The 17753-nt window shown below is 39.8% G+C and overlaps 1 protein-coding gene across 2 annotated transcripts in view; it reads left to right on the forward strand.

The window, feature by feature from the left end:
• LOC115424281 (rho GTPase-activating protein 44-like) overlaps positions 1-16437 on the forward strand; it is a 127607-nt gene extending 111170 nt beyond the window's left edge. The window contains exons 16-23 of one of the 2 annotated variants that reach the window (XM_030141439.1): positions 771-954; positions 2618-2665; positions 8856-8873; positions 8957-9145; positions 10275-10787; positions 12646-12791; positions 13918-14319; positions 16060-16437. In XM_030141439.1, the coding sequence (XP_029997299.1) occupies positions 771-954; positions 2618-2665; positions 8856-8873; positions 8957-9145; positions 10275-10787; positions 12646-12791; positions 13918-14319; positions 16060-16214 (1655 nt within the window). In that variant the 3' untranslated portion in view covers positions 16215-16437. The remainder of the gene's footprint in view (positions 1-770; positions 955-2617; positions 2666-8855; positions 8874-8956; positions 9146-10274; positions 10788-12645; positions 12792-13917; positions 14320-16059) is intronic. The other variant, XM_030141440.1, reaches the window with a different exon arrangement.
• Positions 16438-17753: the final 1316 nt, after the last annotated feature.

A 17753-nucleotide genomic window follows, 5' to 3' on the forward strand; every position in this document is an offset into this window, starting at 1 on the left:
TTAAAGGATAGTTTGTTAATGTAAACATTTTCACAATTTAATGTTTTTTGCACCAAATCAAAGAGAAAAAAAGTGGTGTTGTCATTATTTATAGGTTATTATGATATTATTTTTGAGTTTGATGCCCTAATTTTCACTTACACAAATACTTCAAATACACAAAATATTTTAGTAACTGGCAGAATATTGGCAAAATTGCACTTACTTCTCTTAGGACATCTCTAGTTTTTCATTTTTTTTTTTTTTTGTGTCATTATTTGTAGGTTTTTATGGTAGTATTTTACTGATCTGACCCACTTGAGACTAAAGTAAGGCTTTATATGCGCCCTAAAATAAAAGGATTAACTGTTAATGTCTTGAGTGTAATTTTTGCATTTCACAAATTCATCCCACGGGCCGGATTGGAACCTTTGGCGGGCCAGTTTTGGCCCCCAGGCCACATGTTTGACACCTGTGATATACAGTATAACTAGTGATTGCACCTGGTAAAAGGTGAAAACTGATGTGTATAAATAGAAAAAAGAGGAATTTGTCTGAAAATAAAATTATTCCAACTCTGTGCTCAACAGTTTATTACCATCTGCTTTTACTTACCAACTTGAAAGGGTATTTTATTTATTTATCATTTCAAATTGTTATCTCATTCCCATCCCTGCAGCGTAGATTGTAATATTTCAGACTAATGTTCTACAGTAAAAACACACTTAGCTCAACAAACAGCCTAAAACAGTAACAGACTATGCACTCATAGAGTTTGTGCTCCTCCCCAGACATTGAATTCAACCTGACGGGCAGCTACGGCAGCCCGGTCCACACCAACCACAACTCCAACTACAGCTCCATGCCCTCCCCAGACATGGACCAATCCGATCGCAAGCAGCAGCACGACCAGAGCCGGCGCCCACTAAGCGTCGCCACTGATAACATGATGCTGGAGTTTTACAAGAAGGATGGGTATGATGCCAAGTGCATCCTTCTGCTAAAACCACCTCTGACTCTCTGCCTCTTTATTTTGTTTTTTTCTCCTCGATTTCCGCCTCCGCATGCTCTCAAACATCTGATATTAAGTCTGATATTTGACAAGGGTGACTATTTCACAACTAAAGAGGAGGTGAGGTAAGGTAAGGGGAGGTAATGAAGGGAAAGGAAAGGATAAGATAGGGTAAGGTAAGGTAAGGGAGAGAAAAGATAAGATAAGGGGAGGTAATGAAGGGAAAGGAAATGATAAGGTAAGGTAAGGGAAATATAAGACTAGATAAGATAAGGGAATGTAATAAAGGTACAGATAAGGAAAGGAAAGGAAAGGAAAGGAAAGGAAAAGAGAAGAGAAGAAAAGGTAAGATAAGGTAAGGAAATGGAAAGATAAAATAAGATAAAGGAAGGTAGTAAAAGGAAAGGAAAGGTAAGAGAAGGCAATGAATGTAAAGGAAAGATAAGATAAGTTAAGATAAGGGAAGGTAATGATAAAATAAGGAAAGAAAAAGATAAGATAAGGTAATGATAAAATAAGGAAAGAAAAAGATAAGATACGGTAATGAAAGATAAGACAAGATAAGATAAGGGAAGGGAAGGTAAGAAAGGTACAGATAAGATAAGGAAAGGAAAGGAAAGGAAAGGAAAAGAAAAGGTAAGATAAGGTAAGGTAGTGGAAAGATAAAATAAGATAAGATAAGGGAAGGTAATAAAAGGAAAGGAAAGGCAAGATAAGGTAATGAATGTAAAGGAAAGATAAGATAAGGGAAGGTAATGATAAGATAAGGAAAGGAAAAGATAAGGTAAGGTAATGGAAAGATAAGATGAGATAGGGGAAGGTAATGACAGGAAATGTAAAATAAGGTAATGAAAGTAAAGGAAAGGAAAGATAAGATAAGGGAAGGTAATGAAGGTAATGATAAGATGAGGAAAGGAAAAGATGAGGTAAGGTAATGGAAAGATAAGATGAGATAGGGGAAGGTAATGAAGGTACAGATAAGATTAGATAAGATAAGGGAAGGTAATGACAGGAAATGTAAAATAAGGTAATGAAGGTAAAGGAAAGGAAAGATAAGATAAGATAATAAAGGTAAAGCTAAGGAAAGGAAAAGATAAAGTAAGGTAATGGAAAGAAAAGATGAGATACGGAAAGGTAATGAAGGTACAGATAAGATCAGGTAAAATAAGATAAGGAGAGGGGAGGTAATGATGGTGCAGATAAGATAAGGGAAGGTACAGATAAGATAAGAGAAGGGTAGGGAATGAAAGGAAGGGAATGGAAAGGAAAGATAAGAAGATAAGATAAGGAAATGAAGGAAAAATAAAGGAAAAGGGAAGGTAAGGCAAGGTAATAGAGAGATAAGATAAGATATGGAAAGGTTATGAAGGTACAGATAAGATAAGGGAAGTTAATGAAAGGAAAGGAAAGATAAGATACGGTAATGAAGGTAAAGGAAAGGAAAGATGAGGTAATGTAATGAAGGTAAAGGAAAGGAAAAATAAGGTAAGGTGATGGAAAGATAAGATGAGTTAAGATAAGGGAAGATAAGCTTTTATTTATCCCACCATGGGTAAAGTTCACAGTTAGCTGCAGCAAAAATACACTAAGCCAGTATCCTCCAACTAAAGCTGGTTACCTTTGCAGAGTATTCACGCATCCAGTGAATCCTGACCCCCGCCAGCCCACGCAGAGGTGATACTTCCATTGTATATGTGGCTTTTCCATCATTCCAGCTCATAGATTCACATCCTGCTTTATCACATTTCATCACATGACAAACCTGACAACAAGCCTCATTTGAATACATGGCACTGAACCGCATTGAGTGGCATTGTCTCCATGGCAACATGTCTCTGATGGAGGGCTGCTGGTTACCTCTGTTTTTCTCAGGAAATATTTTCTCCAGTGCTAACTTACCATCCTCCCACCCACCCCCCCCCCCAGCCCCTCCTTCACAGTCTGGCTAGCGCATCACCTGGCCTGACTCATTCATCCAGCCAGTGGAAAAGCACTGGCAACAATTAATATCACTATTCTCCGCCAGCATCGAATTAAAACTGTTCATCTTGAAACAAGCAGCTATCAGTAATAACAGAGTGTGTATCTTTTTACCATAATGAGCTTCTTAGGATAAAGAATGTTTGCCCTCTGTATTTCTCTGAGACCATTTACATCAATTAGACAAAACAGGCATTGTAATTGGTGCTTAGTAGATAAGTGCAGGCTGGTTATTTGTGCTGACATCCTGTCACCTCTGTAATATCCTTTCTGCTTCACGCTGCCACTGTGGATCTCATCTTATTCCTATATATACTATATGCTATAAATGGACAATAATGTATTGTTTCAGGCAAGGGCTGTGCAATATGACCAAACTAGAAAAGCACTCGGAGAGCGCAGACCGCCGCCAAGGCAGATCAAAACATAGATGACAACATAACCTCCTTGGCGGAGGTAATTATGAGATAAAATGTCGAAATTATGATAAAAAGTCATAATTATGAGATAAGAAATTGAAATTATGAGATTAAAAGTCATAATTATGAGATTAAAAAAAGTCAAAGTTATGAGATAAAAAGTCATAATTATGAGGGGGGGAAAAAGTCAGAATTATGAGATAAAAGTCAAAATTATGATGAAAAAGTCATAATTATGAGATAAGAAGGTGAAATTATGATATTAAAAGTCATAATTATGACATAAAAAGTCAAAATTGAGATAAAAAGTCGTGATTATGAGATTTAAAAAAGTTAAATTACGATAAAAAGCCATAATTATGAGATTAAAAAAGTCAAAATTATGAGATAAAAAGTCATAATTACGGGATTAAAAGTCGACATTGTGATAAAAAGTCAGAATTATGACATGATTTGAAATTATGAGATAAAAGTAATAATTGCGAGATTAAAAGTCATGATTACGAGATTATTATTATTATCAATAATAATAATAATAATAATAATAATAATAATAATAATAATAATGATAATAATAATAATAATAATAATAATAATAATAATAATAATAAATTGCATTAATAAAGCACAAGACAGTCCAACAAAAAATTAAATACTGTATCTGGAATAAAAGACTATTTCATCTAAGTATATGTGAAAAATAACAAAAAAAACACATGTAAGGTGAAAGGAACATTCTTTTAGAACATTAGAACATCACTTTTAGAACATTACAACAACATAAGTGCTGATCCAGACCCCTGTCCACATCCACATTATCCCTTTGAATGTCATTCCTTACATTAGTACCATTACTTCATGGTACCTCACAAACCTACAGACCCTGGAGACCACATTGGACCTGAGATCGTTGCCTCACTTTAACTGTTGCTATCACTAGTTGCTTTTCCATTGGACGTCTTCGCAAAACTTTACCAATATTTACTAAATGTCGAAAAAACAGAAGTGCATAATGTCGGTTTTTCGTTTAAATCACACATGCGATGATTTGTTTATTTATTATCACGAGACAACGCAAGAAGTCTTTCCATAAGCACATTGACGAACGTAAATATGGTGTTGATTTACAGATATATTCATTATTATTATTATTATTATTATATATTACCCCTCTATTTCGTACTAAATTAAAAAATTATCGGGTTTCCTGATGTGTCCACACATAAAACACGTTTCTTCTTCTTCTTTGCTTGTAACGTACATCAACACCCGTTTTTTTATTCACCTGACTCTAGCTGCGAAAAAAGGTCTTTCCATTGTAATTTTGCGTGACAAACCATTTGGGCTACGCCTAAAAAACCACCTCTTGCCAGCGCAAAAACTTTTAACGGAAAAATTAGACTTTTGGCGATATTGTCGTTTTTCTGTTAGGTAAATTTTTATGCCTAAGTAATATTTGCACGATTTGGGGGTTAATGAAAAAGCCACTACTGTTTCTCTATTTAAAGAAAAAGAACAATGCAGAATGTCAGTTTTTTACTATTAAATCACAAATGCGATGATTTGTTTATTTATTATCACGAGATGACACGAGAAGTCTTTCCATAAGCACAGCGACGAACGTAAATATGGTGTTGATTTACAGATATATTCATTATTATTGTATATTACCCCTCTATCTCGTACTAAATTAAAAAATTATTGGGTTTTCTGGTGTGTCCACACATACCGCAACATGTTTCTTCTTCTTCACTTGTAACATCCGTCAACATCCGTTTTTTAAATTCATCTGACTCTAGTTGCGAAAAAAGATCTTTCCATTGCAGTTTTGCTTGACATACCATTTGCGCTACGCCCGAAAAACCACCTCTTGCCAGCGCAAAAACTTTCAAGGGATAAATGAGACTTTTGGTGATATTGTCGTTTTTCTATTAGGGTAAATTTTTATGCGCAAGTAATATTTGCGCGATTTGAGGGTCAATGAAAAAGTGACTACTGTTTCTCTATTTAAAGCAAAAGAACAATGCAGAATGTCAGTTTTTTATCATTAAATCACAAATGCGATGATTTGTTTATTTATTATCACGAGATGACACGAGAAGTCATTCCATAAGCACAGCGACGAACGTAAATATGGTGTTGATTTACAGATATATTCATTATTATTATTATATATTACCCCTCTATCTCGTACTAAATTAAGAAATGATCCGGTTTCCTGGTGTGTCCACACATACCGCGACATGTTTCTTCTTCTTCTTCGCTTGTTGTAACATCCGTTTTTTTAATTCACCTGACTCTAGTTGTGAAAAAAGGTCTTTCCATTGCAATTTTGCGTGACAAACCATTTGCGCTACGCCTAAAAAACCACCTCTGGCCAGCGCAAAAACTTTTAACGGAAAAATGAGACTTTTGGCGATATTGTTGTTTTTCTATTATGTAAATTTTTATGCGTAAGTAATATTTGTGCGATTTGAGGGTCAATGAAAAAGCGACTACTGTTTCTCTATTTAAAGAAAAAGAACAATGCAGAATGTTAGTTTTTACCATTAAATCACAAATGCAATGATTTGTTTATTTACAATCATGAGATGACACGAGAAGTCATTCCATAAGCACAGCGACAAACGTAAATATGGTGTTGATTTACAGATATATTCATTATTATTAATGAGGTCTTCAGGATAGCACCTGCTGATGGTTCCACGGACCTGTTTTAGCACACGCGGTGACAGGTCTTTTAAAGCTGTGGCACCACGTCTATGGAATGACCTGCCTCTACACCTACGGTCCATGGACTCTGTAGAGAGCTTTAAGAAACACCTCAAAACCCTCCTGTTCAAAAAGGCTTTTTAGTCTCCCACCTGACCCAGGACCACCACAGACTGATTACGCTCTATGTATTCATCATAACGTACTCCATGTGTCATCCCCCCCCCCCCCCCCCCCCAGTCTCTCTATATCTCTATCACTCTCTCTTTTCTCCTCCTTTACTCTCTCTCTCTCTCTTTAACCCCAACTGCTCAAGGCAGACAGCCATCCTTCAGGAGTCTGGGTCTGCTCCAGGTTTCTGCCCGTTAAAGGGAAGTTTTTCCTCGCCACTGTCACCAATCACAAGTGTTTGCTCCTGAAGGATTCTGTTGGGTCTCTGTAAACTTAATTTGATTCTGATTTGAATTGATAAAGCACTTTGTGACTCTGTCTGTGAAAAGTGCTCTATAAATAAAATTTACTTTACTTACTTTACTTTACTTATTATATATTACCCCTCTATCTCATACTAAATTAAAAAAATTATCGGGTTTCTTGGTTTGTCCACACAAACCGCGACGTTTCTTCTTCTTCGCTTGTTGTAACGTCCGTCAACATCCGTTTTTTAAATTCATCTGACTCTAGTTGCAAAAAAAAGTCTTTCCATTGCAGTTTTGCTTGATATACCATTTGCGCTATGCCCGAAAAACCACCTCTTGCCAGCGCAAAAACTTTCAAGGGATAAATGAGACTTTTGGTGATATTGTCGTTTTTCTATTAGGGTAAATTTTTATGCGCAAGTAATATTTGCGCGATTTGAGGGTCAATGAAAAAGTGACTACTGTTTCTCTATTTAAAGAAAAAGAACAATGCAGAATGTCAGTTTTTTATCATTAAATCACAAATGCGATGATTTGTTTATTTATTATCACGAGATGACACGAGAAGTCATTCCATAAGCACAGCGACGAACGTAAATATGGTGTTGATTTACAGATATATTCATTATTATTATTATATATTACCCCTCTATCTCGTACTAAATTAAGAAATGATCCGGTTTCCTGGTGTGTCCACACATACCGCGACATGTTTCTTCTTCTTCTTCGCTTGTTGTAACATCCGTTTTTTTAATTCACCTGACTCTAGTTGCGAAAAAAGGTCTTTCCATTGCAATTTTACGTGACAAACCATTTGCACTACGCCTAAAAAAACACCTCTGGCCAGCGCAAAAACTTTTAACGGAAAAATGAGACTTTTGGCGATATTGTCGTTTTTCTATTATGTAAATTTTTATGCGTAAGTAATATTTGTGCGATTTGAGGGTCAATGAAAAAGCGACTACTGTTTCTCTATTTAAAGAAAAAGAACAATGCAGAATGTTAGTTTTTACCATTAAATCACAAATGCGATGATTTGTTTATTTACAATCATGAGATGACACGAGAAGTCATTCCATAAGCACAGCGACAAACGTAAATATGGTGTTGATTTACAGATATATTCATTATTATTATATATTACCCCTCTATCTCATACTAAATTAAAAAATTATCGGGTTTCTTGGTTTGTCCACACAAACCGCGACGTTTCTTCTTCTTCGCTTGTTGTAACGTCCGTCAACATCCGTTTTTTAAATTCATCTGACTCTAGTTGCAAAAAAAAGTCTTTCCATTGCAATTTTGCTTGATATACCATTTGTGCTATGCCCGAAAAACCACGTCTTGCCAGCGCAAAAACTTTTAACGGAAAAATTAGACTTTTGGCGATATTGTCGTTTTTCTATTAGGTAAATTTTTATGCTCAAGTAATATTTGCACGATTTGAGGGTCAATGAAAAAGCCACTACTTTTTCTCTATTTAAAGAAAAAGAACAATGCAGAATGTCAGTTTTTTACCATCAAATCACAAATGCGATGATTTGTTTATTTATTATCACGAGATGACATGAGAAGTCATTCCATAAGCACAGCGACGAACGTAAATATGGTGTTGATTTACAGATATATTCATTATTATTATATATTACCCCTCTATCTCGTACTAAATTAAAAAATGATCAGGTTTCCTGGTGTGTCCACACATACCGCGACGTTTCTTCTTCTTCGCTTGTTGTGACGTCTGTCAACTCTAGTTGCGAAAAAAAGTCTTTCCATTGCAGTTTTGCTTGATATACCATTTGCGCTACGCCCGAAAAACCACCTCTTGCCAGTGCAAAAACTTTTAATTATAAAAAAAATGATACTTTTGGCGAAATTGTCAATTTTTCATTAGGTAAATTTTTATGCGCAAGTTATAATCGCGCAATTTGAGGGTTAATGAAAAAGCGACTATTGTCTTATAATGTGTGTGGAAATGACCAAAAATAGTTACTTACCCAACAAAGGGTTAACTGTAAATCAAAGCTGCGTAATAAATATAACTGTTTGACAAGTAAACAACACCACCTGCGTTCGTGCTCTGTGGAAAAACACAAAGCGTCATCCGAATAATGACAACTGTTACCGTAAAAATCGATTTTCGACACAATAGAGATAAAATATGAAACAATGAACATTTTTTCCATTTGACTGTCTATTGCACGGCCCTAATGTAAAAGTTAAGTGCATCCATTTCCATGTGTATTTGTGGTGGTTTTAGTCAGGTTACTATGACCTGTGTGTGCATTACTTTTGACCTCATATCCCTTTTACCTCTCTCCTCTACTAATGCAGCATTAGGAAGATACAAAGGTACTGTATCATGTCCTTTTCCCGCTAAACCCCCTCCTCTTTTAACATCATATATGACCTTATGTAATTATCCTTGCCTCCAGTATGGGTGTGCGGGTTATGGATACCTCCTGGGTGTCTCGGAAGGGATCATCCACGTTGGCGCGTAAAGCCTCCTCCACCCCGCCGGGCATGCAGGGCTCTGGATCCCCCGCAGACTCGCTGATCCCCGAGCAACCTGGGGAGCTCACCACCTCCCCCTCGGCAACACCGCCCCCGGGAGAAAGGGTTTGGTAAGTCAACAGGGAGACACCGCTTTACAGTCGTTCACTCCAGCTCATACGTATCGTCATGACCATCATCATCCTCACCATCATCAACCTCTTCAGCTTTGTATGATGAAGATCCTTGGCTGTGATAATCATACTCCAGTTAATTTGCAACGCTTCCATGTAATGTATCTGTCAACACCGTCATGTCTCATATTCCGTTTATTTAAGATTTCTCCACTTTTCTTCGTTTTTTTTCCCCTGTGGTCTGTCCGATTTCTATCACTTTTGGGTGATTTAACGGCTCTAAACTCGGAGGGGTTCTTCTCGTCCATTTCGTACATGGACGTTTTGTTTCGATAAATCGCAGTATGCTTTAGTCTGCAAGTTCTTGTCAGCATGCTACTTATTCCAGTATCCTATTGATGTGGCTTGGCATTATCAGCTTTAGTCGTGATTTATTTTCCATTTCTGTTGACACTGATTTCACCATTTTTTTCCCCTATGGTATGATTATCATAGTTGAACACATGAATGATCACTTCATGGTCGCTGGCTCTGCCTGTGTGGCAGAAAAGAGATAATATGGCTTCTGGCTTGGCTGGCTTCCCCTCCCTTCTCTCCTGTGGCTCTTTCAGCCAATGAAAGGGTTTTGTGTCTGTTCCACGCTGCCCTGGGCTGACGACAGGACCTGCAATGCAAACAAGTCACATAGGATTAAGGCAGATAGGGTTTCCATATGAAGCCGAGGGGAGATATTTACAGTAGTCATCAGTTCAGCTTGATATCATTGCAAGCTGCAGACCAGCACTTTGGCTGCAGAGACAGATCCTCACAGCTCCATGCAGTGTGCAGACACAAGGTGATCACAAAGGGAGTCCTACACACTTTTTTTCTTTTGCCAATATGACTTTCTTTTGCTGTTTCTTTGTGCTTGTCTTTGTATTTGCACTAAGCTGATTGTGTGCTAAGCTCAGTGCCCACTGCCCACAATAAAATGCTTTTTTTTTTTCCTTCTTTTTTGAACACGGACCAACTAACACACTAACACCCTAATCATCCAAACAGCTTGTCCTATATCGCTCCAATGCGTCTCCCTGTTCAATCATCAGAGCTGTTTCTCTTGTGCTGTCTATTCTCTTAATATCTACAGCTCAGACAACGTGTCGCCCATTCGGCCGGACACCTCTCATGCCCACCCACCCCCTGGGGAGGACCGGCCACCCCCCCCTTACCCCACCTCCTCGTGCCACACTGCCCCACACCACTTCTATCCCAAACCCCCGCCCTGCGCTCGCCCCGTGGCACCAGGTCCAGAGTCTCAACCCCCCGCCTCACCCCCGCCCCCCTTGCGCTGGTCTGGCTTCATTCCCCCAGCCCCGCCCCCTTCCTCCTCTTCTTCCTCTTCCTCCTCGTCTCTTGACATCAATTCGAACCCCAAACCCAGCTGTCTACACTTCCCCAAGCACAGCCCCCCTGGTGACATGTCGCACGCCCCCCCGCCAGACACTAATGCGTCACCACTGTACATCAAAACCCCCTTGGTACTAACCCGCCATGACCAGTCCCTTGGCAACCCCCCTAGCCTTCCTTCGTCTGCGCCCCCGCCCCCACCGTGGGCTGCCTGTCCATGTGCCCGAGAGAGAGGACCCCCCAGGCTGACTAGGTAAATACAACACACCCTCGGCCTCTGTGGACGCATCACAGCGTGGCAGCTGTATGTCTCCTCTCCTGTAGCTTGCTGGCTCTGTTTTCTACTTGCTCTTTCCCTCCCCCTTCAAATTACATACTTCAGGTTCTGTAACATTCAGGTTGTCCAGGGATGCCTCTCGTGGGGGTTGCCTAGCAACTACAGATGTTACTGGTTTATATAGTTTGACGCTGGTGTTGAGTAGACAATAAATACATGGGAAATGCTGCATATGGCTATCAAATGACATATGAATGTATTTATTATTTTTTTAAACAGCAAAAACTGTGGTAAAGGTTTTGGGTTTTTTTTTGTAACTTTGGTATGGCAAGTGTGCAATAATGTCTCGCTACAACGCAATATAGAATATCTTTTGGCAGCACAAGAGTCTTCCAGCTACAACCAAAATGCTGACTTTGTGTAAAGTGACTGCGGCAGTATCCTACCCATAAGTCTTTGGTGTTACGATCATTCTCGACAGCGTGAATCATTACAACAATTCACTGTCAGCAATCAGGACAAGCTTGCTTGATAACACTCTGTCTTGTCATTTGACTTCTTACTTGGATGGTAGATTTCCGGAGACACAGCTCAAAGTGACTGCACAAGATTGCAGTTAATTATATGTCACATGGTATCACTGAATGTCAATGCTATACTACAATATGTGTATGAGTTGTTTGTGTTTTAAATGTCAAGTTTTCTATTTACAGCTGCACACAGGCCGTTGTGTGTTAGAATATTCCTCCTGCTGATTTTACTTATAGATGAAACTATATGATACGGTAGCAAAAGAGAAAAATATGTACATTGGTGGGTCCTTCATTTCATGTACTTCACTTTCCTTTTCTTACATGTGCAATGTGTTAGATGAGGGTACTGGCTGTGCAAAAATAAGGTGTTTATACAACTGGATGTTTAGTTTGGACACTATGCTTGTGACTTTCAACAAGGGGCACTTCTGTTGTGTCAAGGGGGTATATAGCATACACCATGCACACATTTTAAAAAGGAACATTTTCAAATAGGATTACAAACCAATGTCACACTAGCCTTTGGTAAATGTGTGATTGTGCTCTAATGCCGTGTTTCCACTACATGGAACTGGCTCGACTCAACTCGACTCGGCTCGACTCGGGTACCAGGTCCTATTCCTGGAGACCATTTCCATTACAGGATACTACCGACTTTAGAGTAGCTGGACGTCATAGCGATGCGACGTGTTACCTCCGTGTCGTCTGCTCAGAGTTGCTGATAAACTCACTCGTTGCATGTTGTCTCATCAAGCTCATGCTGAATTTTTACGAACCATGGTGTAGTTTTGTGGGGTGTCACCATGTGGATTAACCTACTGCTATTTTCACTGGAAACTTCCGCATCTGTTTTTTGTAAAACGGTGGGTCACAGAGACGACTCTCTGACCAATCACTGGTCTGCAGTGTTTACACGTCACGTTTTAGTATCTGGTCCCCAGTACTGGAACCTCAGCGGAGGTGATAGCAAAAAACTAGTACTGGGTACCAGATTCCCGGTCCTTTTTGTAATGGAAACGCAAAAAAGCCGAGTCGAACCGATATCATGTAGTGGAAACGTGGCATACACCAGGAAAAAATGGGTTGGGAACCATGACATTATGTTGTACCTGGTGAAACCTTGATTGACATCATTTTCTGATTTTCTGGTCGGAGGGAAACTTGTTGGGAATAGTTTGTTAAATTATGATGATGGTGATGGTGATGGTGGCACAGTTGGGGCACCAAGGTGATAAAGATGAAGTATCATAACGCATTGTGTTCCCTGCAGTTCAAGCACTAATGTCCACCTGTTTTTTCAGTTCACTGAAGAGTAAAGAGCTCTCCCCTGTAATTGGACACAAAGCCATCCAGGTGGCAGGTCCAACAGTTCCCCCCAGCAGTAGTCCTCAGAGCAGCAGCCAATGCCCCCACTCCACAGAGCACAGTCCACACAGTCTGCGTAAAGGTCAGTATTATCAGGTCTCATGTGGATCTTACGTTGACATTTTTACAGTAAACACTGATATTAGAGCTGCAACCGATTAATCGATTCAAAGTGATCCAAAAAAATCATTCAACCACAATTCTCCTGAATCAAAGCTTTGTTTCCTTCATTTCTATGCTGTTAAACATTGGTTCCACTGTTGTGTTTCACACGGACGCTTATTGTGATGCACAAAGAAGCTTCAACTCAGGAAAACTGTAATACAATATCTCCTTTCAATCAATTTGACTCAATTAATCGAATCTGGAAATTTTTGCATTGGCTTCAAGGACCTAGTCCAGGGGTGTCAAACTCATTTTCTTTCAGGGGCCACATTCAGCTAAATTTGATCTCCAGTGGACCGGACCAGTAAAATAATAACAAAATAACATATAAATAATGACAACTCCAAATTGTTGTCTTTGTTTTAGAGTAAAGAAAAAAAAATAAATTATGAAAATACTTACTTTTATAAACTATCCAAACAAAAAAGATGTGAATAACCTGAAAAAAAAAAGAAATTTCTTTAGTAAAAAATAAGTGCAATTTTAACAATATTCTGCCTCATCTTATCATTTCTACATGTGCATTATGGAACCGAACTACAAAGACACTAAACACTGAGGAACAGGCAGAAAATAGTTCAAATTGTGCTTAATTTTCTTTAGACATTTCAGGTTGTTCATATTGGTTCAGGTTATTCACATTTTACTGTTACAGGATAGTTTGTAAATGTAAATATTTTCATAATTTAATGTTATTTTTTTGCACTAAAACAAAGACAAAATTTTGAAGTTAATTCAAGATTTTTTGCTAAATTTAAGATTTTTTTTATTTTTTGTTTTTTTTGGCTTAATTGAAGATTTATTTACTTAATTGAAGATTTCTTTTGCGCAATTCAACATGTTTTCCGTAATTCAAGCTAATTTTTTTCTTTTTTGCTTAATTCAATTCAAGACTGTGGAATTTTTGACTTTGCAAATTCATCCCAGGGGCCGGACTGGACCCTTTGGCGGGCCGGATTTGGCCCCCAGGCCGTATGTTTGACACCTGTGACCTAGTCAATTAATCGGTTTCAGCTCTAACTGATATGACTGTTTGTTCACAGGTTCCAAGAAACTGGCCCCTGTGCCTCCCAAAGTCCCATATGGCCAGTCTGGTGGGATGTCCGACCAGTCCACAGGTCAGCCGTCACCAGTCAGCCTGTCCCCCACCCCTCCTAGTACCCCTTCTCCTTATGGACTGGCTTGCCCTCCGGGGCAGGTGCCCCCATCATCCCCTGGGCAAACCCCACTGGGGGCACCCCACTCACTTTCGTCCCCGCCTTCCCTGACCGGAACACTCACCAAATCGCGACCTGCCCCTAAGCCCAGGCAAAGGCCCAGCCTGCCCCCACCTCAGCCGCCAACAGCGCCCCCGGGGTTCACTGGCCCAGGCACAGCACCCATACCCCAGCCTCTGGAGCAGGGTCTTCTGGATGGCCTATCACCTGGGGAGAGCATGTCTACAGGTAAACATCATACCATGGCAACAACACCCCCTCCACCCCCACAGGTGGGGCTGCAGCGGCCCACTCTCAGACTCGCTGTGGCTCTGCCCAATGGAGACGGTGGACGTGTGTAGGACTGTGTAGGACTGTAGTTAAATGATACCCGTCCCCTTCAATGACTGTTCCCAAATGAATGTTTTGAATGAATAAAAGTTGCCTTTTAGACACAGATGCCTGAGGATGATACAAATGTAAATACTAGCAATTTTGTGCAGTCGTAGAAGCAGATCTCCTGACTGATGTATTCATTGCTTGTGTTATGTGATGATGTTTCTGGGTAATGTGTGGAAACATCAGAGAAGCATAGCTCGTCCTGCTTGTACTGAAGTTGCCATTAGATTCATCATGTGCTCTCTGTTTATCTGTGTTACCCAGACCCTCACTTGGCAGAGGTAGGTCAGAGGCTTACATTGTTCACACCAGTCCAGTCTCTTATTGAGTAGCAGGCGTGGAGGCGTAACCCCGAACCCCCGCATTATATCCACAGTTTGATGTTCTGATGATGAGGTGCTCTTGTCAATATATACCAGTCATTTGTCACTGTTATATTTATCATTCTCTTGTTCCCCCTGCTACTATTGTGTACCTTGCAGCTGTGTGAGGCCAGGGATTCAGTGTGGGCTAAGTGTGAGGGGGACTTTTAGGGTAAGCCAGACCGCCCCCGCCCCATGCGCTCCATCTCACTGCCTGGCCTCGTGTTGTGGCTGCCTCTGGGGTCTCCTGCTGCCTGCCTCAAACAAACACACCTGTAGCTTCAATTTTAGAGTATTTCCCAGCTTCCCTTTTTAAGCAGGTGAATATTATTGACTTCTTTGCATTCAACCGATGACGCATGGCTTAAGGACTTCCCAGAGTGCACCACACAGCGCTCACATTGCAGACGCCGTCACTTACAAAGGTCCATCCTAAAGACCCTCCTCCTTTTTTTCAACCATTTCCAGTCCCTTGCCAGCAAACATCCCCCTCTAACGTCCCTGCCACCGGTTTTTAGGGGGCCACAGGTAACCCCCTAGTCCTCCTTTGGCAGGTTCATCGCTTTTTTTTATAACCTCTTACTACGCTGCCACGCTCCATCTCATTCCTACACAGGAGTAGTAGTCATCAGTTTCTGCTTGGGCCTGCTGCTTCCAGTACTATGAATGCAGCAGATCTTGAGTAAACCTATACTTAGGGTAAATACTGTTTCCGGTCCTCATGAGATTTCCATTGTTACTTTTAAGCCCACTTGGTGTCTTGGTGCCATTTTTTTCTCCACACACATCCTGTTGCCTCTGTGTTGGTTTACCTGGCCATTGTTGTAAACGTGTACAGTAATGTGTCACCGTGCAGTGCTTTTTGACTTGTTAATGTATTTTATCTGAAAAAAAAAAAACAAATTCTGTTGTGTTGTCTCAAAAGACACAAAGATATGACATATCACACGAGTTGGTTGAGTAGAAATGTGAGTAGCAATACACTGACAACATCCCTGTGTAGAATGTGAAGCACATGTAATCTACTAATTCCTTCAATCAGGGCAGACATCATATGCCACTTACCATAAATTCAGACTCAAAAAGATTAATATTATTTCTGCTTTCTTCCGTTTTTTACACACCATCGTCATCTCCATATGCCCTCTTCTCCTCTTCCTCCTCTCACCATCACCATCCCCATCATTCTGCTCACCATGCTCACCTCTCCCCACATGCTCACCATTAGATATCTTCAATTATGAAATCCCCTCCATCAATGTCAATCTGGACAGCCTCATCGATGAGTTCAGCGGTGCCCCCTGCAGGAGGTCCCTGGCAGTGACAGACTCTCCAGAGGGGGATGCTGTGCCTGAGGAGGAGCCCCAGAGCACCACTCTATGACCTCTGACCCTAAGGCATCACAGCTTACCAGCACCCCTATGGCTGTACATACTCTTTAACTGTCGCCGCCAAGGCCTGATGGAAAGAAAACACCAATTGGCCTCACCAATGCCCACCTGAAACCAGAACTCAAACCCTCCCTCACATCCGCTAGAGGCTGCGACGAAACTCATCCCTTACAATTGCTCGCTAGTCCATAAATAAATGTGACTACAAAACAAAATAAACACACAAACACCAAAATGCCATAGTGGAGGAATAGTTGCCTTTAGGAGGAGAGACTGGAATATAGATGAGTATTCAAATATTTTAATGGTTTCTCATTTGTTTTTTCGCTTTGCTTTTGTTCATATTTGTTGTTCGATGCAGTGGTCTGCATATCTGTGAGTGTTTTTTTTTATTATTTATTATTATTTCCTTTTTTGCCTTATTAGAACATGCAATCAAATTGCAATATGATAGTGATGAGTTGTACAACTTCTGGTCAGGGAAACTCAGAGCCTGACATGGTTAGGAGCAAAGCCCATCCTCAGGGTGAAACGAGAGACGGAGTGAGAGAGAATAGAGAATAGTCCGGTTATATTTGCTCACAGGGTATTCAAGCTTTGTGCACATTACAAAAAACGCTGAGCCCTACAGGCAGGTTTTGCATGCAGGATGAAACATTTAATGCAGTTTTAATTTTTACCGTCCCCCCCCCCCCCCCCGAGTCTTGACTTTCAGAGTTGCATTTTACAACTTTTATTAGTTAACATTTACCTACATACAGGTAAACCACTTTAAATCACTTTATACCAGCACATTATGAGAAGAATGTTATTGTAAATTAAAGTTTTTGAACTGTTATTCTGTTAAAGAACACAGCACCATAATGTGTTTGCATGACAAACCAATATGATTGAACTGCTTCGTGTCAAGGGCCTCAGAATGGCAGTGTTTTTCTTTTTGTGTGAGTGTTTTTGTCGTTGTTGTCCTTGGAGAGTAAATCTAAAACCACCCATGTGATGTTGCAGTTTGATAATGATAAAGGATGGATGACTACACTGCCTTTAGGTTTGTATGAATCTCTCTCTTAACCTTGTTTCAAGTGCTTCAGGTTCAGTGACCTTTGACCCCTAGTGTAAATACAATTATATGTACATAAATTGATGTATATAAATCTGAGATGAAAAGTCTATGTAAAATGCATATCTTGAATATATATAATAATATATGTGCTGATATTTATCATGTGTAGAAAATGTAATGATTAAAAATGCGATGTTATTTTTGTCCCTGCACACGGTGAATAGGTTTACTGTAGAGTCATAACGTTTCACTTTAACACCAGGTAATAACAACAATGCTGCAGCAAAAAAACGCAGAATCTTATTTCTGCCAGAAATCAGTCGAGATCTTTCTAATTCTACATGCTACATCACGAAAATGTTGCACACTAGATGCCCTGTAACCTCGTTTTTTTTAAACTATAATTCTTCTGTAAATAATTGGATTACTTTGATTGGAATATGTGATTATTGACTGATCATGTGACTATAA

The sequence above is a fragment of the Sphaeramia orbicularis genome, chromosome 8 (genome assembly GCF_902148855.1).
Source record: "Sphaeramia orbicularis chromosome 8, fSphaOr1.1, whole genome shotgun sequence".
Lineage (NCBI taxonomy): Eukaryota > Metazoa > Chordata > Actinopteri > Kurtiformes > Apogonidae > Sphaeramia > Sphaeramia orbicularis.